The sequence below is a fragment of the Erinaceus europaeus genome, chromosome 17, assembly GCF_950295315.1.
Source record: "Erinaceus europaeus chromosome 17, mEriEur2.1, whole genome shotgun sequence".
Classification (NCBI taxonomy): Eukaryota; Metazoa; Chordata; class Mammalia; order Eulipotyphla; family Erinaceidae; genus Erinaceus; species Erinaceus europaeus.
The window spans coordinates 297,993-325,855 of NC_080178.1; the positions used below are offsets into that span (position 1 = coordinate 297,993).

General features: G+C 66.9%; 2 protein-coding genes across 2 annotated transcripts; one reads left to right on the forward strand and one right to left on the reverse strand.

Annotated features, from left to right (window-relative positions):
* The first annotated feature begins 1,934 nt into the window (after positions 1-1,934).
* PHRF1 (PHD and ring finger domains 1) lies at positions 1,935-19,313 on the forward strand. Its single transcript, XM_060175864.1, has 19 exons — positions 1,935-1,954; positions 2,713-2,775; positions 3,363-3,478; positions 4,544-4,648; positions 9,168-9,364; positions 10,242-10,325; positions 11,051-11,172; positions 11,402-11,499; positions 11,613-11,788; positions 11,923-12,052; positions 13,817-13,941; positions 14,276-14,457; positions 14,611-14,721; positions 14,822-14,976; positions 15,168-18,014; positions 18,173-18,300; positions 18,470-18,718; positions 18,790-18,918; positions 19,091-19,313. The coding sequence occupies exons 3-19, from the start codon at positions 3,385-3,387 to the stop codon at positions 19,223-19,225; spliced, it is 5,067 nt and encodes a 1,688-aa protein (XP_060031847.1). The 5' UTR covers positions 1,935-1,954; positions 2,713-2,775; positions 3,363-3,384; the 3' UTR covers positions 19,226-19,313.
* A 579-nt stretch (positions 19,314-19,892) lies between these two features.
* On the reverse strand, positions 19,893-26,224 carry CDHR5 (cadherin related family member 5). Its single transcript, XM_060175911.1, has 15 exons — positions 26,084-26,224; positions 25,775-25,971; positions 25,612-25,662; positions 25,324-25,416; positions 24,557-24,658; positions 24,375-24,482; positions 24,057-24,212; positions 23,808-23,898; positions 23,594-23,691; positions 23,325-23,525; positions 22,676-22,789; positions 22,526-22,600; positions 21,492-21,668; positions 20,985-21,410; positions 19,893-19,946 (listed from the first exon to the last, which is right to left on the reverse strand). The coding sequence occupies exons 1-15, from the start codon at positions 26,142-26,144 to the stop codon at positions 19,917-19,919; spliced, it is 1,980 nt and encodes a 659-aa protein (XP_060031894.1). The 5' UTR covers positions 26,145-26,224; the 3' UTR covers positions 19,893-19,916.
* Between the last annotated feature and the right edge of the window lie 1,639 nt (positions 26,225-27,863).

The window sequence follows — 27,863 nt, forward strand, 5'->3', positions numbered from 1 at the left end:
TGCCAGAGACAGGGATGGGGTCCAGGGACAAGGCTGGGGAGTGGCATGGGAGCTACTTCCAGCAGGACTGGGAAGTTAGGCCAGCAAAGCCTGCTTCTGCTGGTGTGGGCATCTAAGCTCTCCAGAAGCACAAGGCCCTCAGGGCAGGGTTAGGGGGCAGACGGGGCAGAGGTTTTTTTTTTTTTTGGGGGGTGGTCAGGCCAATCCTAGCTTCTGGCTTGCCTCCCTGGCACAACTCCATGTGCCCTGCAGTCCTGCCAGCTGCAAGTGTACCCTATCCTAGTTGGACACCTGCACCTTGGGGACAGACCTTATTTGGGAAGAGCATCTTCGTAAGTGTGACCTAGTGAAGGGGTCTTGAGAGCCGTCCAGCCTGGATTAGCAAGGGGAGCCCTAAACCCACTGCCTGCTATCTTGTCGAGAGACAGAGGAGGCTCTAGAGGGTGACATGGGGGCCCAGAGCAGGGCAGGGGTAGGAAGCATCCTCCCTGCAGTTTTCAGAGGGGGCACGAAGAACCAAATAAGGGGCCCTGAAGACCTTGATCTTGGGTTCCAGGTGGGGACGCACCTGACTAAGCACACACATTACAGTGCTCAAGGACCTGGGTTCAAGCCCCTGGTCTTCACAAGTGATGAAGCAGGGCTACAGGTGTCTCTGACTCTTTCTCTCTCTACCTTCACATCGCTTCTCAATTTCTCTTGTCTTTATCCAATAATAATAACAAGAATAATACTCCCTTGATCTTGGGCTTCTGGTCTCCAAGGCTGAGAATACATTTCTCTTGTGTGCAACAGTCCAGCTTGTGGTCACTTGTTTTGGTGACCTCAGGCTGCTGAAGCAGCCACCTTCCAGGTTGAGAACACACCCTGCCTGTGCTCCCTGGGCTGGCCTGGGCTGGACAGTGCCCAGGCTACTCACTCCCTACACCACCCCTATCCCTATCCTGTCACAGGAGAGTTGTGAGGTTGCTTCTCAGCCGTGAGCAGGGCAGGCTGTGCTGATGTCCAAGGGGTGCAGGGCTGTGTGGCAGGGGCACGAGCTCTGCCTCACCCTGGCAACGGGGGGCTGGCCAGTGTGCGGAGGGGACCACGTGCCGGCCCCGCTGGGTGACTGCCTGCCTCTGCTTCCCACCTGCTCAGAGCCTCCGAGGGCACTAGGTGGACCTCCTGGTGGCACCCCAGCCGGGCGGTCTCCCCAGCTGCCTCATTCTTCCAGGTGGACCTTGGGGCCGGGCACTAGCCAGTTGTCCCTGAGCCAGCACCTCATGGGGCCTGGGCCTTCCAGAACGACACAGCCGGCCTCTCCCACGGGGTGCGGGAGGGTGCAGAAGTCCCGGAACCTGTGGGCATGTGGGCTTAGGCACTGGCAGCAGGAGTGGAAGGAGGGCTGCTGCAGGTTGAGGAGTGGACACCCCGGGACATCCTTCCGCTGCCACCTGAGACGCGCGCGGGCTGGGATCCCCGCACTACAGGGCGGGGGCGGAGCCCTGTCGGCGCGATGGGCGGGGCCAGGGCGGTGGGCGGGGCCAAGCGCGGGGACCAGTCCGGGCGGTGGGGGGGGGCTTATGTAGGTGGGGGGGGGGGCACGGCGGTGGGCGGGGCGAGGCCAGTGGGCGGGGCCCCGGACCGGCGGCCGCTGCCATTGGCTGGGGCGCGAGGTCGGCCTGTACCAGACGCGCCGGCGGGGGAGTCTCGGGCCGGCGGGGACAGGCGACGCCAGCCTCGCGGGGCGGCAGCGGGGCGGCAGCGGGGCGTCGAGTCGTGTTCCCAGCACCGCGGGGCCCGGTCGCGGAGAGCCGCGCTCCCCCGCCTCTGCTTTCGCTCCCCCCGCCTGTAGTTCAGGCCGCCGGGCGCGCCGCGAGGCCGCCGGAAGTCGGCCCAGCACTTCCGGGTTGCGGGGCGCGCGGCCCAGGCGGCGGCGGCGGCGGCGGCGGCGGCGGCGGCGGCGGCGGCGGTGGCGGTGGCGGGTCTGAGCGGGGTCGCTCGGGCGGCAGCGGCGCGGAGGGCGCGGAGGGTGCGGAGGGTGCGGAGGGCGCGGAGGGCGCGGAGGGCGCGGAGGGCGGCGGGCTCTGCCGGGCGTGAGGCCTGCGGCTGCGGGCGGTCCCGGGGCTTGAGGGCGCGTCCGGTGCTCCGCCCCCCGCCCCGGTCCCCGGCCTTTGGCCCTCGGACCCCTGATTCCACCCCGCCCCTGCGGCTACTGCTGGCCCCCGGGCCCTTCGCTGCACCCCTCTGCCCCTCGGACCCCGGTACCTGTCCCCTCTGACCCCTCTGACCCTGGTACCTGTCCCCTCGGACCCCTCGGACCCCGGTACCTGCCCCCTCTGACCCCCGGTACCTGCCCCCTCTGACCCCCGGTACCTGCCCCCTCTGCCCCTCTGACCCCGGTACCTGTCCCCTCTGACCCCTCGGACCCCCGGTACCTGCCCCCACTGTCCCCTCGGACCCCCGGTACCTGCCCCCTCGGACCCCCGGTACCTGTCCCCACTGTCCCCTCGGACCCCTCTGACCCCCGGTACCTGCCCCCTCTGACCCCTGGTACCTGCCCCTCGGACCCCCTCTGCCCCCGGCTCCCTGCCCCGCAGCCTTGTGACCCCCGGGCACCATGCCCGCTCCCCGACTCTCGTGTGCGGCTACCTGCCCAGCTGGGGGTGTCCTGCGGCGGGCGGTGTCGGCGTGGGGGCCCTGGGCGCAGCTCTCTCCCTGACCTTGCAGCCGCGCCGGACCCGGGAGGCCACCTGCGGGAGGCGAGGAGCCTGGACGGAGCCCGAGGCCCAGGTGAGGCCGGGCGGCCCGGGGGACCCCGCCTGCCCCGCCCTCCTGCCGGCTTCGTCGAGGGGGGGCAGCCCCTGGCCCGGCGGGGTGAGCGGAGCGGTGGCGCAGGGTCCCCGCGCTGCCGGCACTGGGGGGCTCTGGTTGGGGACGTTCGTGGCGGCCGCGGAGGAGCTCGGGCAGGACTCCTGGCCGCCCGGCTGGCGCCTGTGCTGTGCCCCCGGCCGCGCCCCCCCCCCCCCCCCCCCCCCCCGGGGCCCTTTCGGTGCTCAGGGTGCGGCTCTGGGCCGCGGAGCTGCTGTGTCCCGGGAGCCGAGCAGCCGCGGGACCCTCTGGGCGCCCGGCGGTGCAGTCAGCTCGGGGCCGTGGGCCCTCCGCCGTCTGAGAAAGGAGCTGCCCCGGTCCCAGCATCCGGCCCTGTCGCCTCTGCCTGTCGCGGGACGGCCACAGAGGCTGCCGGTGCCGGGCCCCTGGCCTGGAGGGCCCCGCTGGGCGGCTGTGCCGAGCTCTCCTGTCCCGGCTGGACGTCCGGCGCCGCTGAAGCGGGGGGGTCGGGCCGGCCGGGCCGGCACTCCGACGGGCGTCTCTTTCAGGGCCGACCTCCCATGTCTGGCGATGGACGAGGACAGCATGGACGAGCTCGTGGGCCGCAGCCCGCGGACAGACGGACGCAGGCGACTCGGTGCCGCCGCCCCGGCCAGCGATGCCGGTGAGCCTCTTGCCGCTCCCGGCAGAGCCGGGTCTCCTGGGCCCGAGGGTGGGCCTTCCCCTCGGGAGCCGAGCTGCTCCCGGGGGCGGCGATCTTCTCCTGTGCGCTTTTCCCTGATGGTTTGTTGGTTTGTGTTGGTAGAAGGCCCCGGAGAGACGTTGAGAGCATTTCTCTTAGGCCTTTTTTCTGCAGGTGAGGACTGGACGCTTGAACCCAGGTCCTCGTGCGCTGACTGGGCGTGACCCCTCCTGGCCCTGACTTGGCGTCATTTGTCTTTCGTAGATGTCACCAGGGTTTCCCTGTTAAGTGTTTTTTTTTTTGTTTTTTTTTTTTTAGATGAGGACAGAGAGAGAAAAACATCACCGCCTGGAAGCCTCCCGTGTGTCGGGAGTGGGGCTTGAACTTGGGTCACGTGCATGGCAAAGCGGCCATCTCTGTCTCGCTGGTTTCTCTCCCGCTATTTTATTTTTATCAGTCCTTCACTCGCCTGCCTGGGGAGACAGCACAGTGGTTCTGCAAAACACCCAGGCCCCAGGCCCCTCCCGAGCACCATCAGCCGGGGCCGAGCGGGGCTGTGGTGTGCGGGCCGTAGCCGAGTGCGGAGAGGAGAGCAGCAGCGCTCGGCAGGTGTGCTGCGGGGCCTTTCCGGCAGAGTCGAGCAGGCCCCTCCCGGTCGAGTCAGGCCTCTCGCCGGACTCGTTCATGTGGAACCTGGGACCTCCGGTGCCTCTGGCGCAAAAGCCTTTTTGCAGAACCATTGTGGGATCTCCCTGGCCCCCGGGAGAGGGAGAGAGACAGAGACAGAGCCCGCGTGTCTTTCTGGGGTGTCCGTGAGGGCAGGTCCTCCCCATGGCGGCCGCCCTCCGTCTAGGGAGGGCCTGTGTGTGGGGACCGGCGCTGTGGGCGTGTGCTCCTCCAGCTTGGGGTCCGGCGCCGCCTCCGCTGAGCCGCCCCCTGGGCTGCACCCGTCGAGTCAAGTCTCTTCTTCGGGAAAATGCGTTTTGCTAAAGGCTGGAGCCCCGGCCTGTGTCAGCCAGACTGACCGCCCGGCCCGCGTGTCCGCAGGCTCTGAGGACGACTCGGGCAGCGAGCAGAGCGACGAGCAGAGCGACGGCAGCGACGGCGAGGACGGGGACGGGGACGGGGACGGGCCCGCGGAGGGCGGATCTGGTGAGGACGCTGCCCGTCCCCCTCGCCCCTGTGAGCCGCCCCACCCCGGCACAGCCTCGGCAGGTGGCTCCCTGCCGCTGCTTCTCTCTGGGAGGGCGGGAGGTGATGCGCTGAGGGAGGCGCCGTGAACTTGAGGAGCTCACGGCCCCTGGGCACAGGGCGCGTCCGGTGGGACCCGGGGCTTGGCACCCGGAACGTCTGACCGGCATGGGTGTCTGCGCCCGATGGACGTGCCCTGTGGGTGCCTCCTGCCTCCTGAGGGCAGGGTGGCCTAAGACCCCGGCCAGAGGCGCGTGGGGCCCAGCAGCGCTCGGCCCGTGCTGGGGAGGGCCCGGTCCCCCATGCCTGCGGGGCCCCGTCCTTGGTCTCGGGGAGTCTGCAGCAGCGTGGCGGCGGCCCTGCCGTTCTAGAGGTGCCGGGTGTGGGGGCACGCTAGGACAGGACCCCGCAGCCTTGCGACACTGAGAGACTCGGAGGAAAGCTTGGGAGCAGGGTCTAGCAGGGTAGTCGTGACGGCGAGAGGCCGAGGCCGTGCCGTGAGGGGACAGAGCGCATCTCCACACCAGCTGGCCAGCTCATGCGGACACGCGTCCCCCACGGGCTGCCGTTCGCTGGGACGCACCCCTTCCCCCGCTCTCGGCTCCCCAGGCTGCACCGCTGCTGGTCCGGTCGGCCGCCGCTCTCTCTGCATCCCCTGGTCGGGTCCTTTGAGCTGGGGGTCAGCTGTGCTCCGGCACAGACTGCACTGGGGCCTGGGGTCCTTGGGGATTGGCTCCTTCTCTTGAGCCCTGGAGGCCCTGCTCAGCAGCCTGTGCCCGCTGCCCTGAGCCTGCAGAGCTGGGGCAAGGCCCCCACAGCTCCCTTCAGGCTTGGTGCATAGGGAGCACCCTCTCTGGGCTCCTGGGCTGTCTCCCAGGCGGGCGGACTCACACCTGTGCTCTCTGCTTTTCTGGTGCTCCCTGACTCCATCCTGAGCTCTCTCCCGGGCGGGCGGACTCACACCTGTGCTCTCTGCTTTTCTGGTGCTCGCTGACTCCATCCTGAGCTCTCTAGGACAGGCGGACTGACACCTGTGCTCTCTGCTTTTCTGGTGCTCGCTGACTCCATCCTGAGCTCTCTCTCTGGACAGGCGGACTGACACCTGTGCTCTCTGCTTTTCTGGTGCTCGCTGACTTCATCCTGAGCTCTCTCCGGGACAGGCGGACTGACACCTGTGCTCTCTGCTTTTCTGGTGCTCGCTGACTCCATCCTGAGCTCTCTCCGGGACAGGCGGACTGACACCTGTGCTCTCTGCTTTTCTGGTGCTCGCTGACTCCATCCTGAGCTCTCTCCGGGACAGGCGGACTGACACCTGTGCTCTCTGCTTTTCTGGTGCTCGCTGACTCCATCCTGAGCTCTCTCCGGGACAGGCGGACTCACACCTGTGCTCTCTGCTTTTCTGGTGCTCGCTGACTCCATCCTGAGCTCTCTCCGGGACAGGCGGACTGACACCTGTGCTCTCTGCTTTTCTGGTGCTCCCTGACTCCATCCTGAGCTCTCTCCGGGACAGGCGGACTGACACCTGTGCTCTCTGCTTTTCTGGTGCTCGCTGACTTCATCCTGAGCTCTCTCCCGGGACAGGCGGACTGACACCTGTGCTCTCTGCTTTTCTGGTGTTCACTGACTCCATCCTGAGCTCTCTAGGACAGGCGGACTGACACCTGTGCTCTCTGCTTTTCTGGTGCTCGCTGACTCCATCCTGAGCTCTCTCCAGGACAGGCGGACTGACACCTGTGCTCTCTGCTTTTCTGGTGCTCGCTGACTCCATCCTGAGCTCTCTCCGGGACAGGCGGACTGACACCTGTGCTCTGCTTTTCTGGTGCTCGCTGACTCCATCCTGAGCTCTCTCCGGGACAGGCGGACTCACACCTGTGCTCTCTGCTTTTCTGGTGCTCGCTGACTCCATCCTGAGCTCTCTCCGGGACAGGCGGACTGACACCTGTGCTCTCTGCTTTTCTGGTGCTCGCTGACTCCATCCTGAGCTCTCTCCCGGGCGGGCGGACTCACACCTGTGCTCTCTGCTTTTCTGGTGCTCGCTGACTCCATCCTGAGCTCTCTCCGGGACAGGCGGACTGACACCTGTGCTCTCTGCTTTTCTGGTGCTCGCTGACTTCATCCTGAGCTCTCTCTCCGGGACAGGCGGACTGACACCTGTGCTCTCTGCTTTTCTGGTGCTCGCTGACTCCATCCTGAGCTCTCTCCGGGACAGGCGGACTCACACCTGTGCTCTCTGCTTTTCTGGTGCTCGCTGACTCCATCCTGAGCTCTCTCCGGGACAGGCGGACTGACACCTGTGCTCTCTGCTTTTCTGGTGCTCCCTGACTCCATCCTGAGCTCTCTCCGGGACAGGCGGACTGACACCTGTGCTCTCTGCTTTTCTGGTGCTCGCTGACTTCATCCTGAGCTCTCTCCCGGGACAGGCGGACTGACACCTGTGCTCTCTGCTTTTCTGGTGTTCACTGACTCCATCCTGAGCTCTCTAGGACAGGCGGACTGACACCTGTGCTCTCTGCTTTTCTGGTGCTCGCTGACTCCATCCTGAGCTCTCTCTCCGGGACAGGCGGACTGACACCTGTGCTCTCTGCTTTTCTGGTGCTCGCTGACTTCATCCTGAGCTCTCTCTCCGGGACAGGCGGACTGACACCTGTGCTCTCTGCTTTTCTGGTGCTCGCTGACTCCATCCTGAGCTCTCTCCGGGACAGGCGGACTGACACCTGTGCTCTCTGCTTTTCTGGTGCTCGCTGACTCCATCCTGAGCTCTCTCCGGGACAGGCGGACTCACACCTGTGCTCTCTGCTTTTCTGGTGCTCGCTGACTCCATCCTGAGCTCTCTCCGGGACAGGCGGACTGACACCTGTGCTCTCTGCTTTTCTGGTGCTCGCTGACTCCATCCTGAGCTCTCTCCCGGGCGGGCGGACTCACACCTGTGCTCTCTGCTTTTCTGGTGCTCGCTGACTCCATCCTGAGCTCTCTCCCGGGACAGGCGGACTGACACCTGTGCTCTCTGCTTTTCTGGTGTTCACTGACTCCATCCTGAGCTCTCTCCCGGGCGGGCGGACTCACACCTGTGCTCTCTGCTTTTCTGGTGCTCGCTGACTCCATCCTGAGCTCTCTCCGGGACAGGCGGACTGACACCTGTGCTCTCTGCTTTTCTGGTGCTCGCTGACTTCATCCTGAGCTCTCTCCGGGACAGGCGGACTGACACCTGTGCTCTCTGCTTTTCTGGTGCTCGCTGACTTCATCCTGAGCTCTCTCTCCGGGACAGGCGGACTGACACCTGTGCTCTCTGCTTTTCTGGTGCTCGCTGACTCCATCCTGAGCTCTCTCCGGGACAGGCGGACTCACACCTGTGCTCTGCTTTTCTGGTGCTCGCTGACTCCATCCTGAGCTCTCTCCGGGACAGGCGGACTCACACCTGTGCTCTCTGCTTTTCTGGTGCTCGCTGACTCCATCCTGAGCTCTCTCCGGGACAGGCGGACTGACACCTGTGCTCTCTGCTTTTCTGGTGCTCGCTGACTCCATCCTGAGCTCTCTCCCGGGCGGGCGGACTCACACCTGTGCTCTCTGCTTTTCTGGTGCTCCCTGACTCCATCCTGAGCTCTCTCTCCGGGACAGGCGGACTGACACCTGTGCTCTCTGCTTTTCTGGTGCTCGCTGACTCCATCCTGAGCTCTCTCCGGGACAGGCGGACTGACACCTGTGCTCTGCTTTTCTGGTGCTCGCTGACTCCATCCTGAGCTCTCTCCGGGACAGGCGGACTGACACCTGTGCTCTCTGCTTTTCTGGTGCTCGCTGACTCCATCCTGAGCTCTCTCCGGGACAGGCGGACTCACACCTGTGCTCTGCTTTTCTGGTGCTCGCTGACTCCATCCTGAGCTCTCTCCGGGACAGGCGGACTCACACCTGTGCTCTCTGCTTTTCTGGTGCTCGCTGACTCCATCCTGAGCTCTCTCCGGGACAGGCGGACTGACACCTGTGCTCTCTGCTTTTCTGGTGCTCGCTGACTCCATCCTGAGCTCTCTCCCGGGTGGGCGGACTCACACCTGTGCTCTCTGCTTTTCTGGTGCTCCCTGACTCCATCCTGAGCTCTCTCCCGGGCGGGCGGACTGACACCTGTGCTCTCTGCTTTTCTGGTGCTCGCTGACTCCATCCTGAGCTCTCTCCCGGGACAGGTGGACTGACACCTGTGCTCTGCTTTTCTGGTGCTCGCTGACTCCATCCTGAGCTCTCTCCAGGACAGGCGGACTGACACCTGTGCTCTCTGCTTTTCTGGCGCTCGCCTGCACAGGTGGCGCCTGGGGCTGAGAGCAGGTGTAGTTGCGGACCCCCACCCCCCTCCCCTTGTGGGTCCTGCTCTGCAGGCTGGGGCCCAAGGTGTGAGGGTCCCCTTGCCCACTGTGGCACCCGAGAGGGACCCAGCTAAGGCTGCCCTGAGCTGCCACGGCTCATGGAGGTGCTGTGCGTTGTCTCCTCTCTCCAGGTTCTGGAGAGGAAGGAGAGGAAGATGAGGACGTGGCAGACTCTCTGGGGAAGATGGGAGCCGGTGGTGCTGCCAGTTCTGACGAGGAGTCCGAGAGCTGCCCCATCTGCCTCAACGCCTTCAGAGACCAGGCCGTGGGGACCCCGGAGAGCTGCACCCACTACTTCTGCCTGGACTGCATCCTGGAGTGGTCCAAGGTGACGTCTGCTCGTGGTCAGGGCTCTGGGCGGGCGGGCTCTGGGATTGGGTGGGCTCTGGGATGGGCGGGCTCGAGCTGGGCGGGCTCTGGGATTGGGCGGGCTCTGGCATGGGTGTCTCGGGATGGGCGGGCTCTGGGCTTCTCGTGAAGCTCCCGTAGGCTCTTGTCACGGGGATCCCCGGTTGTGTGTGTGTCGTGGGCTTGTTTTGTGCAGCGACCTGTCTGCTCCCAGCCAGCATTCAACTTTGGGCTGTGTGTGGAGGACATCAGGAGAGGCCATCTTAAGAGGATGGTGGTTTCCTGCTCCTCGTGAGGGTCTCACAGTGAACTGCGTGCCGTGTCCTGGCCGCCACTACACTAAACACTCGTTGTGTTGGCTGCGCAGCCCAGGCTGTGACTGACCCGGCTCCTCGCTTCCCGTAGCCGGGCGGGCACGTGCGTGCCGGCTCTCACCGTCTGCCTTGAGTGGCAGCTCGGCGCTGCTCACTGAGCTCCCTGTCCCTGCTGAGTGCGAGCCGCCTGCAGTGAGAGAGACCAGGTTTCTTTTTTTATTTTCCTTTTTTTTTTTCTTTTACCAGAGCACTGCTCAGCTCTGGTTTATGGCAGTGTGGGGGATTGAACCTGGGACTTGAGAAGGCTTCTTCTTTTTTTTTTTTTTTTTACATTTATTTACTTATTCCCTTTTGTTGGCCGTGTTGTCTTACTGTTGTAGTTATTGTTGTCATCGATGTTGTTGGATAGGACAGAGAGAAATGGAGAGAGGAGGGGAAGAGGGGGAGAGACAGACACCTGCAGACCTGCTTCACCGCGTGTGAAGCGACCCCCCTGCAGGTGGGGAGAGACCAGGTTCCTGACGGGGCTTCCGTCTCTCCCAGAACGCCAACTCCTGTCCCGTGGACCGCATGGCCTTTAGCCACATCTGCATCCGGGCTGCGCTTGGCGGGAGAGTCCTGAAGAAGGTGAGTGGCCTGCACACGCAGCCTCGCAGGCTCTGCCTCCCCCACCTGAGTAAACCGGCTCCTTGGAGAGCTGCCCACAGGCAGGCAGCGGCGTGGACCGGGCGCCCGGCAGCTGGGGGTCAGGTGGCATAGGGGCAGCTGTGCAGGCTCCCCCGGATGCGCTGAGGGGCCAGGCTCCCCAGGCCCAGCGGGCAGAGCGGCTCCCAGCCACTGTGGACACCCCTCTGGGGTGTGACGGCCTGGGCACTGCCAGGGGAGGGTCACTGACGGCCTGGGCACTGCCAGGGGAGGGTCACTCTGAGGGGAGGGTCACTGACGGCCTGGGCACTGCCAGGGGAGGGTCACTCTGTGAGGGGAGGGTCACTGACAGCCTGGGCACTGCCAGGGGGAGAGTCACTGACGGCCTGGGCACTGCCAGGGGAGAGTCACTGACGGCCTGGGCACTGCCAGGGGAGGGACACTGACGGCCTGGGCCCTGAGCTCTGCTGGGGAGGGGAGGTCAGTCGGGCTGCCCTGCCGGTGTGGCCTGCCTGCTGTCCTGCTGCCCCGTTGTACTCTGTGTCTCTTCACTTTGGTTCTGAGAGGCGAGCGGCACCCTGGTTACCGTCTCTGTCCTTGGCCGTCTGTCTGCCTCCCCCACGCCTGCCGTGTATCCTGAGACGGAGGCACGGTATGTGGGCTGGCCGCCGCCTCAGCCGGCACTGAACACCTCTTCCTGCTTCCAGCTGCCTGTGGAGAGCACGGGCGCCCAGCCTGAGGAGGAAGAGGAGGACCCCACCTTCTGTGAGGTGTGTGGCCGCAGCGACCGGGAGGACCGCCTGCTCCTGTGTGACGGCTGTGATGCCGGGTGAGCGTGGGCGCCGGGACGCCGTCCCCCAGGTGGTGGGGCCCAGGACCAAGCGGGTCTGGTCACCAGAGTGGCGGAGGAGGCGGTGCTGTGGGTGGTCGGCGCAGACACGTCCCGGGCAGTCCTGGGCAGGCGGGTGCGTCACTTAGCCTGTCACCCCCCCCCCCGCCCCGTTTGGGTCAGTCTGGGGTGTGCTGACCGTGGGGTGCCGGCCTGTCCCTTCCTGCAGGTACCACATGGAGTGCCTGGACCCCCCCCTGCAGGAAGTGCCCGTGGACGAATGGTTCTGCCCCGAGTGCAGTGCCCCTGCAGTGGCGGCGGCTGCAGGTGAGGTGCCCGGGTCTGTGGGTAGCAGCCTCCTGTGGGCTCCGCCAAACGGCCCCTGGAGGGTGACCCCGGCACCCTGGCCGCGTCGGCGGACATACACATCCTCCTTGCAGACACGGGCCCCGTGAGTGAGGAGGAGGTCTCCCTGCTGTTGGCCGACGTGGTGCCCACTGGCACGCGGCTACGGCCTCGCACGGGGCGGACGCGGGCCATCGCCCGCACGCGGCAGAGCGAGAGGGTCAGAGCCACGGTGAATCGGAATCGTATCTCCACTGCCAGAGGCGTCCAGGTGGCGTGCTGGGGAGCAGAGGGGGGCAGGGGGCTCCTGGAGGCCTGGGCTGAGCCGCCCCCCCCCCCCCCGCCTGGCCGTGGCGCCGTGGGGGGAGGGGTCCCCGCTGACCATGTCGCCCGTCCTGCCTCCAGCACGCGCCAAGATACCTCGTGTCGTCTCTGCTGGACGAGACCATTGAGGCCGTGGTGGCCGGCCTGAGCACGGCCGTGTATCAGCGTCCCCCGGCTCCACGTGCCCCCGCCAAGCGCAGACGCAAGACAGGTAGGTGGTGGCACGGCGAGGCCTGCGTGTCTTCCTGCGGTAGGCCGCACCTCTGCTCTGGGCCCGCCCTGCAGGCTGGCAATCGTTCTGTCCAGGCCGAGGGCTTTTGAAGTAAGGGGTCTCCTTGTAAGCGTGGGGCACGGCACCTGCCCGTTTGTGCCTTCCTCTGGCGGCTCCGGCCTGTCCCAGGCTGTAGCCGGCACAGTGTGTGCGTGAGTGTTGCTCTGCTCCTGGTGGAGGGACTTGCTTCGGTCTTGACCGAGCGGGCGGGCGCGTCCCTGTAGCGCCTCTGGTCCTCGAAGGGGACAAGGCCTCAGCTTCACGTGGGCAGGTCACACACAGGGCGTCGTCTGGGGTCTCTAGGAAGTCCCGTGTGTTGGGAGGCCACCAGCCTCCCCCCTGCAGTGTCCAGACAGGAGCTTCCTCCCTCGGCACTTGGCTGCTGCACAGGCTGGAAGCTCTCATCTCACAGATGTGGGAGCAGTTTAATTGATTTTTTTTTTATTATTTATTTTATTTTTTTTTTCCTCCAGGGTTATTGCTGGGCTCGGTGCCTGCACCATGAATCCACCGCTCCTGGAGGCCATTTTTCCCCCTTTTTGTTGCCCTAGTTGTTGCAGCCTCGTTGCGGTTAGATAGGACAGAGAGAAATGGAGAGAGGAGGGGAAGACAGAGAGAGAGGGGAGAGAAAGACAGACACCTGCAGACCTGCTTCACCGCCCGTGAAGCGACTCCCCTGCAGGTGGGGAGCCGGGGGCTCGAACCGGGATCCTTACGCTGGTCCCTGCGCTTTGCGCCATGTGCGCTTAACCCACTGCGCCACCGCCCGACTCCCTGATTTTTTTTTTTAAGATTTATTAGAGAGGGACCAGATGGTGGCTCACCTGGTTGAATGCACAGGTTACAACGCATAAGGACCCAGGTTTGAGTCCCCAGTCCTCACCTGCTAGGGGAGGGAAAAGAAATCTGTGCAAGTGGTGAAAGGGGACTGCAGGTGTCTTTGTCTCTGTCCCTCCCTGTCTGCCCTTCTCTCCATTTTTGGCTGTCTCGATGCAATAAGTGAGTAAAGATAGTAAAAACTAAGAGAAAGAGCTGGAGCATTCGTCTGGCTCATGGAGTGCCGGGGATTGAACTCAGGGCCTCAAGCTGAAGAGTTGTGGACTCTCCTGGCTACTACGCTTGAGGGTGTGTTTGTTTTTTAATTCACTTTTTTAAGTGTTTATTTACTGACTTCTTTTTGAGAGAGATGCAGAGAGAGAAAGACACAGAGAGAAACACCAGCTCTGGCCTGTGGCGGTGCGGGGGGTTGAACCTGGGACTTTGGAGCCTCAGGCATAAGAGTCTCCGCATGACCGTTATGCCGTCTGCCCCCGCCTAGCTTTTGAGGGTTTGGTTCTCCTGACTGCTGAGTCTGCCAGGCAGTGTCCCCAGCTTCGGCTCTGGCTCCCCCGGCCGTGCCCCATCCAGGCTTCATCTTCCCGCCCGGCTGTCACGCCGCACCATCCCGCTGTTCCTGGCCGCTTTAGTTCCACATAGAAGCCGGGAGGGGGCGGGGGAGACGCTACGTGGCCCCGCCATCCGGAGCTTCTCTCCAGTCTGTACGGTGCTGGGGTTGAGCCTGGACACCGGCTAGATGAGGCTGTGTCCGAGGGGAGGCATCCTCAGTGGTGGCCGGTCTGTGGCAGCAGGGGCCAGCTGCTGGCTGTGCGGGCACGTTCCGAGGGCCTCTGCTTACAATCAAGTTGACCGTCTGTCCTCTTTCAGGAAGGCGGAAGAAGGTGTCGGGAAGAAAGAAGACCCAGCCCAAGTCGTCCGGGAAAGGCCGGAGCTCGGGGACAAGATCTAAGAGACGCCAGGGCCGCGTGAAGAGGCGGGCGAGGGTGCCCAAGGTAGGGCCGCCGGCCGTGGCCTGGGCCCGACTGGCATTTCTGCGGCACGTGATAAGTTACGGGTGCGAGAGCCGGGGGGAGGTGTAGCCTCTGCCCGCCTGGTCTGAGAACCTCCAGGCTGGACCCAGGACCCGGAAGGCGGCCACCACCTGGCCACATGCTCCCCTTCACCGGTGCTCACCTTGAGGCCTCGAGGGTGCTCCTGGGGGTGGGGCCCACCGTGGCTAGGACCCTCTTGGTGCCACAGGGTGTGTCAGGCAGGGGGGCACGGGAGGCTCTCCCTGGTGGGCTCGTAGGACGTCAGCCACTCCCTGACTGGCTCCCTCTGGCTCAGAATGAAGTCACGGCACGCTCCCGCATGGCTCGCACCCTGGGCCTCTGCAGGCCTGCCCGAGGAACCTGCCTCCCCACTGTGTACAAGCCTGCAGACTCCTCCCTGGCGCTGATGCGTGCTGACATTGGGGCGGCCGCCCTGTCTCTGTTTGGGGACCCCTATGAGTTGGACCCCTTTGACAGGTATAGGACTCCTTCTGCAGGGGCTGCCTAGCGAGTGGGGGTGTCACCTGGGAGTCGCTCTGGGTCATCCCAGCTCCCGCCTACTCCAAGGACCCCCCCCCAACGCAGACTGCCTGCCAGGGTCACCCTCCCCTCTGCCCACGCCCCTTCCAGCAGTGAAGACCTGTCTGCTTCTCCTCTGAGTGCCAAGCGGAGGGTGCTGTCCCGATCGGCCCTGCGGTCACACCAGCCCGTGGCCAGGCCGGTCTCCATGGGCCTCTCCAGGTGCGTCCCACCCCTGCCCCGGCCTGAGCGGGTGGAGTGTCACCATCCCCACGGGGAGGCCACTCAGTCTCCCAGCCTCAGCGCCTCCGTCCACCTGCAGGAGGAGCCTCCCTGCTGCGGCGCCTTCCCCCGAGGTGGACACAGCACCCATGCCCGACCTGCTAGGCAGCATCCTGTCGGACCAGAGTCTGCTGATGATGGACAGCGCCGACGTCACCATCCACCGCGACGGCTCTCTCAGCACCAAGCGGGCCGGTGAGGGCGCGTCCCCCAGGGGCTTCTCGCCCAGTGAGCGGGGGGCCGTGGGATAGTGGCTGAGGCCTGGCGTGTGCTCAGGTCCGCGCCTCACACCCGTCACCTTGTGACCCCGCCCTCCCCCCCCCCCATGCTGCCCGGGAGCAGGGGCCTTGCAGGCTGCCTGCAGTTAACTTCTGGCTTTCTTCCAGCGCCTGTGTCTTTCCCGAGAAGCCCAGCCGGTCTGTCCAGGTATGGCGAGGACTCCAGGGCCCACACTCGGCCAGGAGTGCCACGTGTAGGAGACGGACCAGGCGCGGGCAGCGGTGGGGGCAGACGTGCCCCGGGCCCCCCGCAGGCTCTGCACACCCCCGCCTGCGCTCGCACCCCCGCCTGCGCTCCTGCACCCACCGTGGGCACGGCCTTGAGACCAGAGTCTCTGAGGCCCCAGAAGCCCGCTCCAAAGCAGAGTGGCCATGCCCAGCCGGAAGGCAGCGGCCAACAAGGCCCCCTGCTCAGCGCTGCCACCTCTGAGGCCTCAAACCGTGGCTCTGGCGCTCCTGCCCCCAGGCCGGCTCCCCTGAGGACCGACCTCTCCCAGCTGCCCCGAATACCGAAGGTCAGCAGGGAACACGCCGACGTGGCCCCCCGCCCGAGGCAGCGCGTGGAGCTGCCTGGCTCCTGCATCAGCCGGCTGACAGGTGGGGCAGGCCCCGGGCAGCCCAGCCGCAGCGCCCGGGCAGAGGGCGAGCCTAGCAGCCGGGGCGCGCAGGAGCCAGGTGGGCAGGCAGGGGGCACCCGGGGTCCAGGGCCAAGGGCACCCGGCAGAGGCAAGGGCCTGGGCTCCTCCTTCGAGAGTTTCCGCATCAACATTCCCGGGAACGCCGCCCCCGTTGGCCGGGCCGCCACCCCCGGCTTCTACAACACCTTTCGGCCGGTGGCTGGCAAGGCACCACGCGAGGAGAGCCCCGTGCCACCGTTCTCTCTGCGCAAGAACAGGCAGGTCAAGAGCGAGATCTATGACCCCTTCGAGCCCACGGGCTCCGACTCCAGCTCCTCGGGCCACAGCCCCGAGCACCGGGGCACTGCCCCACTGCCCTCCGAGATCACGCGCACCATCTCCCTGGACAGCCCCCCGGCGCCCCCGCAGCGGGCCGTGCGATGTGTCACCTCCTATACCGTGGAGCCCCTGCTGCTTCGGTGCCAGCTGCCCGGGGAGTCGGACGGGGAGCAGGAGGGGCCCCCGGGCAGCCCGGGCCCAGCCGCCCAGCTCCGGAAGCCAGGCCCCCCTGCGCCCAGGCCCTGGGAGGACGAGGATGACGGGGACGGGCCGCCCTGCAGCGCCTTCTTCAGCTCCGAGGAACGCATGGTGACTTGTGTGACCATCGTGGAGCCCGAGGCCACGCGGCCCACCGTGCACAGGATTGTGGAGCTGCGGGCCCCGGCCCCGGCACGCTCCAGCAGCCCGAGGAAGGATGTGAGGAAGGGGGCGGAGGCCCATGAGCGCAGGAGGACCCGCTCCCGCTCCCCCAACAGCTCCCGCTCTGCCTCGCCCCCACCCAGCAACCAGGCCAGGAGGCGGCCCAGAGCACACGGCCGGCGCTCCTCCAGCGAGTGCTCCAGCAGCCACGAGCGGGCCCGGAGAAAGAAGGGCAGGGACCGGAGTCGGGACCGCAAGCGGCCCTCCCACGAGGACAGGAGCCGCCGCAAGAGGCCACGTGGCCGGGAGGGTTCACCCCACAGCAGCCCGGACCGCGCCCGCCGCCGCCGCCACCCTCACACCAGGGAGCGCAGCCGGGAGCGCCCCCGAGAGAGGAGACGCAGGTCCTGGTCCCCAGGCACTGAGCACCATGCCCGGGAGCACCGGCGGCCACGCTCCCGAGAGAAGCGGCCTAGGCCCCACTCCCCAGAGAGGAAGATGGAGGCTGCTGAGGTGTCCCCAGCACACTGTCCACAGGAGCCGGGGCAGGACAGGGCACCCCCTGCCCCAGAGGACCCCAGGCAGGACAGGGAGCCCCCTGCCCCAGAGGACCCCAGGCAGGACAGGGCGCCCCCTTCCCTGGAGGACCCCAGGCAGGACAGGGTGCCCTCTCCCCGGGAGGATCCCAGGCAGGACAGGGCGCCCCCTCCCCAGGAGGACCCCAGGCAGGACACGGTGCCCCCTGCCCCAGAGGACCCCAGGTTGGACAGGGCGCCCCCTCCCTGGGAGGACCCCAAACTGGACAGGATGCCCCCTGCCCGGGAGGACCCCAAACTGGACAGGATGCCCCCTACCCGGGAGGACCCCAGGCTAAACAGGATGCCCCCTGCCCGGGAGGACCCCAGGCTGGACAGGGCGCCCCCTCCCCGGGAGGACCCCAGGCTGGACAGGGAGCCCCCTCCCCGGGAGGACCCCAGGCTGGACAGGGCACTCCCTCCCCGGGAGGACCCCAGGCTGGACAGGGAGCACCCTCCCCGGGAGGACCCCAGGCTGGACAGGGCGCCCCCTCCCCGGGAGGACCCCAGGCCTGGTGCAGAGCTCCCCCAGGAGGAGCTCCCAGCCCTGGCAGGAGGGGATACCCTGCCCGAAGCCCCCTGGAGCATGGCCCCAGCACCCACTGGGGTCCCTGAGATGCCAGCTGAGTGTCTCCCGGATGACCTAGACTACGGGGACTCGGTGGAGGCAGGCCACGTCTTCGAGGATTTTGCTAGTGACCCCGTCTTCATGCAGCTGGATGACATGAGCTCCCCCCCCTCCCCGGAGAGCTCAGACTCTTCGCCAGAGCGCAGCTTCCCGCCCAGCCTCCCTGCAGTCCCCGCTGCTCCCCCTGCCACCTTCCAGGAGCTATGGCCACCCTTCTGTGGCCAGGATACTGGGGGAGCCCCAGCACAGGGCCTCCAGGAGCAGCCTTGGCCCCAGCAGGACGCAGCAGAGCCCTCCGCGGGACTGGGCCTCCTGGAAGGCCAGGTCCTCGCAGCCGCAGGGAAGGAGGGCACCCCCCAGACCACCCTGCTGCGAGCCAAGGCCCTGGTGAAGCGGGTCACCTGGAACCTGCAGGAGGCCGAGGACGGGGTGCTGCGTGAGTGGGGTTCTCCTGGGGGGGCTTCTGAGAGTGGGGGGCCCAGCATGAGTGTTCTCTGGGGTGCAGGGCGGGGGGTGGTTGTGGCCTCAGCGTCTGGCACCTCCTGTGGGAAGCGGTGTCACAGATGGGCTGACCGTCTCCTTCTTCCCCCCCAGGGACACCACTTCCCCAGCCACTGAAACCCCCAGAAGGGGCCTGGGGTGTGGCACAGATGGCCCCCTGTTCTGGGCTCCCTGCACACCTGCTGCATGAGCCCTGTCTCCCTGCCGGCGAGCCTCCTCTGGTGGGTGCCCAGGGCCCTCCCTGACTCCTGGGGCGGGGGGGGGGGTGTTCCAAGGACCCTCCCTGACTCCTGGGGCAGGGGGTGGTGGTGGTGCTCCAGGGACCCTCCCTGACTCCTGGGGCCGGGGCGGGGTGGCTTGTGGGCTCGGTGCTCAGTTGTGTTCCCCCAGGCCCACAGCCCCGGCCTGCTGCCCGCCCCGGCTCTGTACTCGGCCGCCCCGCCCTGCACACTTGCCAGCCAGCCTGCGTTCGTCCTCCCGGGGGGCCTGCCCCTGCTGGGCTGCGGGCTGACCCCTAGCCTGGCCCCTGTGTCCACCACCCCACCTGCGGCCACGGAGCCCACCGGCCGTGCTGCCAACAACTCGGACGAGAGGACTGCTGTGCCCAAGCCTGCCGCCGAGAAGGCCAGGAATGAGGAGGTCAGCCCCGCCGCCCACCCCCACTGCCCCCGGGCACCCAGGCCTTCCCTGTGACACGCCTGTCCCCCCAGTACATGAAGAAGCTGCAGGTGCAGGAGCGGGCCGTGGAGGAGGTGAAGCTGGCCATCAAACCCTTCTACCAGAAGAGGGAGGTGACCAAGGAGGAGTACAAGGACATTCTGCGCAAGGCCGTGCAGAAGGTGAGCGGGCCGCCCGCCAGGCTCAGGTCTCCCTCTGGGTGTGGGGCCCCACCTGCCCCCGCAGCGTGCGTGCGTGCGTGCGTGCGTGCGTGCGTGCGTGCGTGCTGAGCGGAGCGGAGCGGAGCGGCCTTGAAGCGGGTTGTGAGGGCGAGGTGTGTCTGGCTCTTCCCAGATCTGCCACAGCAGGAGTGGGGAAGTCAACCCCGTGAAGGTGGGCAACCTGGTGAAGGCCTACGTGGACAAGTACCGCCACATGAGGCGCCATCGCCGGCCCGAGGCCCCGGAGGAGACGGGTGCAGAGGGCTGAGCCACCCCACCCCACCCCACCCACTCCCGGTTTTTATATGTACATAGTTTCCAAAGTGTTGTAATTTATCAAAACGCTTATCTTTAGAGATTTGTTGGCTGTGTCAGTGCTTTAAAGGCAGGCCCCTCCGGCATGGGGTGTGGGGGTGAGCGTGACAGCACTGTCGTGAGCCTGGCTGTGAGCACATCACCAAGACACCAGTGGCTGGGCTGGTCTTTATTGCTGGGGGTGAGGGGGGTCTTCCTCTGAACGGGTGGGCCGGGGTGCAGGCAGCCTACCCAGCTCTGAGGGCAGATGGGCAGGTAGGCAAGTGGGCCGGGGCCCCTCGAGGCTGCTGTGGGTGGACAGGCTGAGGCTGTGGTGCCTGCAAGGGAGGAGGCCCTCGTGTGGGTGGACGGGGCACAGCCAGGGCTCCAGCTGTGGGCAGGGCGTGCCAGGAGGCACGAAGTGGGGGCAGCCTCCCCTTCCTCAGGTCCGGCTCTGGGGTGGAAGGAGGTTCAGAAGATGGAGGTGGGGAGTCCGGCGGTAGTGTAGCGAGTTAAGTGCAGGTGATGCGAATCGTAGGGACTGGGCTCAGGATCCTGGTTCAGGCCCCCGGCTCCCCACCTGCAGGGGAGTCGCTTCACAGGCGGTGAAGCAGGTCTGCAGGTGTCTGTCTTTCTCTCCTCCTCTCTGTCTTCTCTGTGAGTGGTCAGTGTGGGACGTCCTCCTGGGGCCCTAGCTGTGGGTGGTCAGTGTGGGACGTCCTCCTGGGCCTAGCTGTGGGTGGTCAGTGTGGGGCGTCCTTCTGGGCCTAGCTGTGGGTGGTCAGTGTGGGACGTCCTCCTGGGCCTAGCTGTGGGTGGTCAGTGTGGGGCGTCCTTCTGGGCCTAGCTGTGAGTGGTCAGTGTGGGGCGTCCTCCCGGGCCTAGCTGTGAGTGGTCAGTGTGGGACGTCCTCCCGGGGGTCTAGCTGTGGGTGGTCAGTGTGGGGCGTCCTCCTGGGCCTAGCTGTGAGTGGTCAGTGTGGGGCGTCCTTCTGGGCCTAGCTGTGGGTGGTCAGTGTGGGGCGTCCTCCTGGGCCTAGCTGTGGGTGGTCAGTGTGGGGCGTCCTCCTGGGCCTAGCTGTGAGTGGTCAGTGTGGGACGTCCTCCCGGGCCTAGCTGTGAGTGGTCAGTGTGGGGCGTCCTCCCGGGCCTAGCTGTGAGTGGTCAGTGTGGGGCGTCCTCCCGGGCCTAGCTGTGGGTGGTCAGTGTGGGGCGTCCTCCCGGGCCTAGCTGTGGGTGGTCAGTGTGGGGCGTCCTCCCGGGCCTAGCTGTGAGTGGTCAGTGTGGGGCGTCCTTCTGGGCCTAGCTGTGAGTGGTCAGTGTGGGGCGTCCTCCTGGGCCTAGCTGTGAGTGGTCAGTGTGGGGCGTCCTCCTGGGCCTAGCTGTGGGTGGTCAGTGTGGGGCGTCCTCCTGGGCCTAGCTGTGAGTGGTCAGTGTGGGGCGTCCTTCTGGGCCTAGCTGTGAGTGGTCAGTGTGGGGCGTCCTCCCGGGCCTAGCTGTGAGTGGTCAGTGTGGGGCGTCCTCCCGGGGGCCTAGCTGTGAGTGGTCAGTGTGGGGCGTCCTCCCGGGGGCCTAGCTGTGGGTGGTCAGTGTGGGGCGTCCTCCCGGGGGCCTGGCTGTGAGTGGTCAGTGTGGGGCGTCCTCCCGGGGGCCTGGCTGTGAGTGGTCAGTGTGGGGCGTCCTCCTGGGCCTAGCTGTGGGTGGTCAGTGTGGGGCATCCTCCGGGGCCTAGACGAAGGTGGATTCACCGCCCCTGCCATCCCCATTCTCAATGTTCTTGCTGTCCTCATCGTCCCCACTGTCCCAGCCATCCCCATCCTCACTGTCCGAGCGTCCGGTGTCAGCCGCGGGCACATTCAGGACCACTACATCGGCCTCCGCTCCGATGTCATCCCCGAACCACACGGCTTTGTAGCCGCTCTCAGGCCTGCGCTCCTTGGTCAAGATGGAACGCATGGCCGTGGGGCTACCCTCGGCACAGGCGGGGGACTTGGGGCCGGGGCCGGGGCTGGGGGACTCAGGGGGCTGGGGGGGCGCGCGGGGCTCCAGAGCAGTGTGCCCCGGGCTGGGGGCCGCAGGGGGTGGGCTGGGGACGGGTGCCCAGTTGTCCTCGCCGTCCGATTCGAAGGCCTGGTCGTCCTGGCCGTCGGGCAGGGCCTCCTGGAGGGGTGGGTTACTGCAGACCGGCCGGTGCCTCTGCCCCCCGCCCCCCGCCCCCGCCCCCCCCGCCCAGATCCTCACCGGCGCCTTGTGGGAGCAGCAGGGGCAGCACTGCAGCCGGTGGCCGTAGTGCTTGTGCACCAGCACCGCCAGGGCCAGGAGTGCCAGGAGCAGCAGGGCCCCCAGCACGCCGCCCAGCGCTGCCATCTGCACTGTGGAGAAGCGCGGGGCCTCAGCCAGGCTGCCCCCGGGCTCGGGCTCTGTCTCTGTCCCCGTCACGGGCTGGGTCACCGCCACTGTCTCTGTCACGGGCTGGGTCACCGCCACTGTCTCTGTCACGGGCTGGGTCACCGCCACTGTCCGTGTCACGGGCTGGGTCACTGTCCCTGTCATGGGCTCGGTCTCCGTCACTGTCTCTGTCACGGGCTGGGTCACCGCCACTGTCCCTGTCACGGGCTGGGTCACTGTCCCTGTCACGGGCTGGGTCTCCGTCACTGTCTCTGTCACGGGCTGGGTCACCGCCACTGTCCGTGTCACGGGCTGGGTCACCGCCACTGTCCCTGTCACGGGCTGGGTCACCGTCCCTGTTACGACCCCTGTCACGGGCTTGGTCACCGATGTCCCTGTGGACAAGAGCACAGTCAGGTCAGTGTCAGCATGAGCCCTATCTGGCAGTGGTCCAGTGGCAGCTTTGAGGAGCGGGCACCATTGTGTCTCAGGGCCCTGGGGGCCAGCTCTGAGGCCAGGGTCCAGGGCCCCAGATGGCCCTCATCACTGGGTCCCCACACAGAAGCAACCCCTATAGCTCAGTGGCCAGCCTGCGGTGGGCCTGCCTTGACCTCCCTAGAATGAGCAGCTGGAGGTGCCAGGGTGGGGCACCTGTGGGTGCTACCTGTGGGCCGTGTGGCTGCTTCCTGAGTTCAGGCGAGACTTGTGTTCCCACACCCAGGGGCCCCAGGTTACGGCAGGAGGCCTCAGAGTGGTGCCTGGGAAAGGTGTGGCCAGCACCAGCCCTGCTGGTTGAGGGGACCCCTGTGAGGGGATCCTCCATGGGCTCCCCTCCTCCCAGCTCCCGCATCCCTGGGCTCACCTGGGGAGGGGGTGGCAGGGGCAGCCGTGGGCTCCGAGGACACCTGGACCTCTATTGCCGCAGAGGCCGAGCGGCTTGTCTGCGTGTTGGCGGCTTGCACCTGCAGGCGGCAGGACGTGACCCCCCAAGGCAGCAGGACAGCCAGACCTCCACCCCGGCCCCTCACGGCACTCACCTCCAGGAAGTACACCCCCGGGGTCGCCAGCAGGCCTGTGGTCAGCACGGCCTCACCCTCCATGCGGAAGTGGGAGTCATTGGTGATGTGGTAGGTGAAGGCTCCATTGTAGTCCTGGATAAGGCGCCCATCAGCCTGGCCCCCACCCTCCACAGGGGTCTGGGCCCTCACCCCACCACTGGACTCCCCACCCCACCACAGGGTGCTGGACCCTCACCCCACCACAGGGTGCTGGACTCCCCCCCACCACAGGGTGCTGGGCCCTCACCCCACCACTGGGCGCTGGACCCTCACCCCACCACAGGGCGCTGGGCTCCCCACCCCACCACAGGGCACTGGGCCCTCACCCCACCACAGGGGTCTGGACCCCCCCCACCACAGGGCACTGGACCCTCACCCCACCACAGGGGTCTGGACCCCCCCCACCACAGGGTGCTGGACTCCCCCCCACCACAGGGTGCTGGACTCCCCCCCACCACAGGGCACTGGACCCTCACCCCACCACAGGGGTCTGGATCCCCCCCACCACAGGGTGCTGGACTCCCCACCACAGGGCACTGGCCCCCCCCCCACCACAGGGGTCTGGACACTCCAGACTCCAACACAAGGGGGCTGGACCCCCCCACACACACTGATTACAGGTGCCTACAGGGAACTCTCGGTCATGCGCCCGGATGGTGAGAGGCTGGGAGGGGTCAGCGGTGTCCTTGACGGCCACGCCCTCGCCGTGTCCGAGCACCAGGAAGCCGCGGTACAACTTCAGGGGGAAGCTGGGGGCGCCCCCGCCGGGGTCCTTGGCCTCCACCGTCACCTGCGTCACTGAGTATCGGGCACGGTCCACCTGCTCGGCCTGGGGGGACGGGGCCCTGAGTGGCTGCCCTGGACCCAGCCCCACCAGCCGACCTGGGGAGAACCCACCTTGACCAGCAGCTCAAAGGTCTGGGGGCTGGGGACAGTGGCCCGCAGGGTCAGGTTGCCTGAGTCAGTGCCAATGGAGAAGAAGGCCTCCTGGTTTCCTGGGGGGGGGGCCAGAACGCCGAGAGCCATGACCAGAAGACCCCTGACCCTGATGACCCCTGACCTGGGGGGACTTTTGACCCAGGAGAACATCTGACCTATGGACTCCACTTACCCCCCATGATGCTGTACTCAATGCCCTCGCCGATGCCCCAGTCCCCGTCCACTGCGTAGATGGGCCCTGGGCTCAGGGCCAGTGGGGCCACCTGCAGGGAGCAAGGGAGCTGTGGGGCCTGGGCTCCCCACTGGCAGAATGGCCACAGTCCCAGGACACCCTCCCCACGCGGCCAGCTCAACCCCGCATGCGGCTCGGGGTACGGCCAGGCTCCCCACCCTCAGGGAGCCCCCGTGAAGCTGCTGGTACCATGGCCTGGCCAGTGAGCACGGCTCCGCGGTACCGGGCCTGGATGCAGACGTGGGAGTCCGTGTAGGCACAGGGCAGGAACCAGGGGGGCCGCAGGTCAGCTGGCTGCACCTCCAGGGCCAGTGTGGCCGCGGCCGTGTGGTTGGGTGAGGCGTCCTGCCGTGGCCAGCAGGGGGGTCAGGAGAGCCCACAGACCCCCGGGCCAGGCCAGCAGGGGGGTCAGGAGAGCCCGCAGACCCCCGGGCCAGGCCAGCAGGGGGGTCAGGAGAGCCCGCAGACCCCCGGGCCAGCCCTGTGTCCGGCGGGGGCTCTCCCCACCTGCACCAGCAGCTTAAGGGTTATGTTTGTCCACTCCTGGAACTGCAGCGGTTGGATCAGCATCAGGTCCGGCTGGTTCACGCCGGCCAGGGAGAAGAAGTCTGCATCCTGGGGGGGGAGTGGTCAGTGAGGTGGAGCCAGGAGGGCTGGGTGGCCAGGCAGGTGGGGCTGGGGGTACTGACCGGGGTCACACTCTGGAGGGTGTAAAACAGGATGTCGTCTTTGTCGAGGTCCTGGGCCCGGAGGGTGGACGCTGGGATGACAATCGTGTCCACCTTGGTGTCCTGGAGACACAGCTGGTGTTGGCACCCTCCTGCCACTCCATCTGCACACTGTCCCCTGGCCACTGTCCCTCCACTTCCCTCGGTGCGTGGGGCTGGGGGTTTCCAACATGCAGGGGTCGCGTTCACACTCACACAGACCCTGTATGCTCACCTGGAGGTTGGTCACAGTGACCTGGGTCAGTCACACTCACCTGGGGGTTGGTCACACTCACCTGGGTCAGTCACACCTGGCTCAGTCACGGTTGGTCACAGTCACCTGGGTCAGTCACACTTACCTGGGGGTTGGTCACACTCACCTGGCTCAGTCACTCACCTGGCTCAGTCACACTCACCTGGCTTAGTCACACTCACCTGGGTCAGTCACACTCACCTGGCTCAGTGACACCTGGCTCAGTCACACTCACCTGGCTCAGTCACGGTTGGTCACAGTCACCTGGGTCAGTCACACTCACCTGGCTCAGTCACACTCATCTGGGGGTTGGTCACACTCACCTGGCTCAGTCACACTCACCTGGCTCAGTCACACTCACCTGGGTCTGTCACACTCACCTGGCTCAGTCACACTCATCTGGGGGTTGGTCACACTCACCTGGCTCAGTCACACTCGTCTGGGGGTTGGTCACACTCACCTGGGGTCACACTCACCTGGCCCCAGAGACACTCACCTCAGGAACCTTCTTCACAAAAATCGTGGAGGAGAAGGTGGGGGCATTGTCATTCACATCCAGCACCGTCACGAACACCCTCAGCTGGGTCACCTGCAGACGGGGTGTCTCAGCCTTCTGGAGGGTCCACTGGGGACACCCCTCCAGGGCACATGGGGGTGGACAGGGCTGAGAGAGGAGGGGCTTCCAGAAAGATGCCAGTGTGAGCAAGGGGGCATCCGGACAGACCCAAAGATGGGGTAGGGGACACGGGCAGGGCCAGCATCTGACAGGAGAGTGAGTACTCACCACGGAATCCCCGCTTCTGCACTCCAGCTCCGCCCGCAGCACGGTGGTCTCCTGGGCACAGGGTGAGGATGGCTGCCTGAGGTGAGGCCCCCGGCCCCCACCCGGGCCCACCAGGGCAGAGAGGGGCTGCCCGCCACAACAGGACACGGCCCGCCAAGCGCACCTCATAGTCGGGGGTCATGTTGAGGTACAGCTCGCCTCCTTCCACCCGAAAGGCCCCGGGGGTGGACTGGGCCCCCAGGGCCAGCTGCTGGCCGTCCGGCAGGGAGACCTTCACCAGGGGCCCCTGGGGCTGAGTGTTCTCCTCCACGCTCAGCACGGTCTTGTCTACGGAGCAGACTGTGGGGACAGGGGTGACCGCTGCCCCGCCACCCTCTCCAGCTTCTCAGCTCCCAGGGACCTACCCACACCTGCCACCCAGCTCCCTGGCTCCCGCCCCCACCTGCCCCCGTCCCGTGTCAGGGACCCCCACCTTGGATCTGGGCTGAGGCCAGGAGTGGCAGGAGCAGCAGGCCCCAAGCCCAGGCCCCCATGTCCACACGTCCGTCCCTCCCCCGTCTGTCTACTCCTGGCCTGCCTGTCCCACGACCTTCGCTCCTTCCTGGGCGCTGCCCCACTTTATGGTCCTGGAAGCCGGCAAGGGGGCTCCCGCAGGCCGCCTCTCGCCTCCCTGGGCCTCGGCCTTGACCACAGGCAGGGCTGGGGGGCTGGGAGGCTGATGCCACTGTGGGGGGGCAAGGGGGCAGCTGAGGGGGTCACTGGGGGGCTGAGGAGGCCTCTGGGGGCTGAGGGAGGTCACTGGGGGGCTGAGGAGGCCTCTGGGGGCTGAGGAGGCCTCTGGGGGGCTGAGGAGGCCTCTGGGGGGCTGAGGGGGACACTGGGGTGCTGGGGGGCCTCTGGGGGTGCTGGGGGGCCTCTGGGGGTGCTGAGGGGCCTCTGGGGTGCTGGGGGGCCTCTGGGGTGCTGGGGGCCGAGGGGTCACTGGGGGTGCTGGGGGATTTCTGGGGTGCTGGGTGGCCTCTGGGGTGCTGGGGGGCCGAGAGGTCACTGGGGGTGCTGGGTGGCCTCGGGGTGCTGGGGTCCTCTGGGGGTGCTGGGGGCCTCTGGGGGTGCTGGGGGGCCTCTGGGGGTGCTGGGGGGCCTCTGGGGGTGCTGGGGGGCCTCTGGGGTGCTGGGGGGCCTCGGGTGCTGGGGGGCCTCTGGGGGTGCTGGGGGTCCTCTGGGGGTGCTGGGGGCCTCTGGGGGTGCTGGGGGGCCTCTGGGGTGCTGGGGGCCTCTGGGGGTGCTGGGGGGCCTCTGGGGTGCTGGGTGGCCTCTGGGGGTGCTGGGGGGCCTCTGGGGGTGCTGGGTGGCCTCTGGGGGTGCTGGGTGGCCTCTGGGGGTGCTGGGGGGCCTCTGGGGGTGCTGGGGGGCCTCTGGGGGTGCTGGGGGTCCTCTGGGGTGCTGGGTGGCCTCTGGGGGTGCTGGGTGGCCTCTGGGGTGCTGGGGCGCCTTTGGGATGCTGGGGGGCCTCTGGGGTGCTGGGGGGCCTCTGGGGGGCTGGGGGGTCACTGGGGGTGCTGGGGGTCCTCTGGGGGTCCTCTGGGGGTGCTGGGGGCCTCTGGGGGTGCTGGGGGCCTCTGGGGGTTCTGGGGGTGCTGGGGGGCCTCTGGGGTGCTGGGGGCCTCTGGGCTGGAGGAGGTCTCTAGGGTGCTGCTGTGTGCTGAGTGGGCCTTGGGGGGTGGCCTTCGAGGGCCCTGGCTCTTGGTTTGCTCTACCCTGAGCTCCAGTCCACCTCCCCCGCCCAGCCTGCCCCCACTGTGGCTGCTTGGGGGCGTCCCCTGGGGTCTGGGGAGGCTCCTGGGCCAAGGCCCCTGTGCTGGGAGAACAGGAGGGTGTGGCTGGGGGTCCCTCTGCTGGGAGCGCAGTGAGGGTGGCCGTGGGCCCGTGCTCCCGGAGACGGAGACGGAGCACAGCTGCGCTGCGGCTGAGCTGGGTGGGGCTGGGGCAGCGGGAGGCAGGATGGCGGCCGCCGGGCAAAGGGCACTGCCAGCCCCCCCCACACACACACACACAGTAGACTCCTCGGACATCCTCTTTATTGTCCCCCCTTCACCCTCAGGACGACGGCCGGCTGGGGCCCCGCAGCAACCAGCTCCTGAGGCAGGGCCCTGGGAGGCGGCAGGGCAGCCCAGGCGGGGGCCAGTAGGGTCCTCAGCAACCTGTGGAGGGGAGGGGCTTGAGCGGGAGCCCCCACAGCGGGGGGGGGGGTC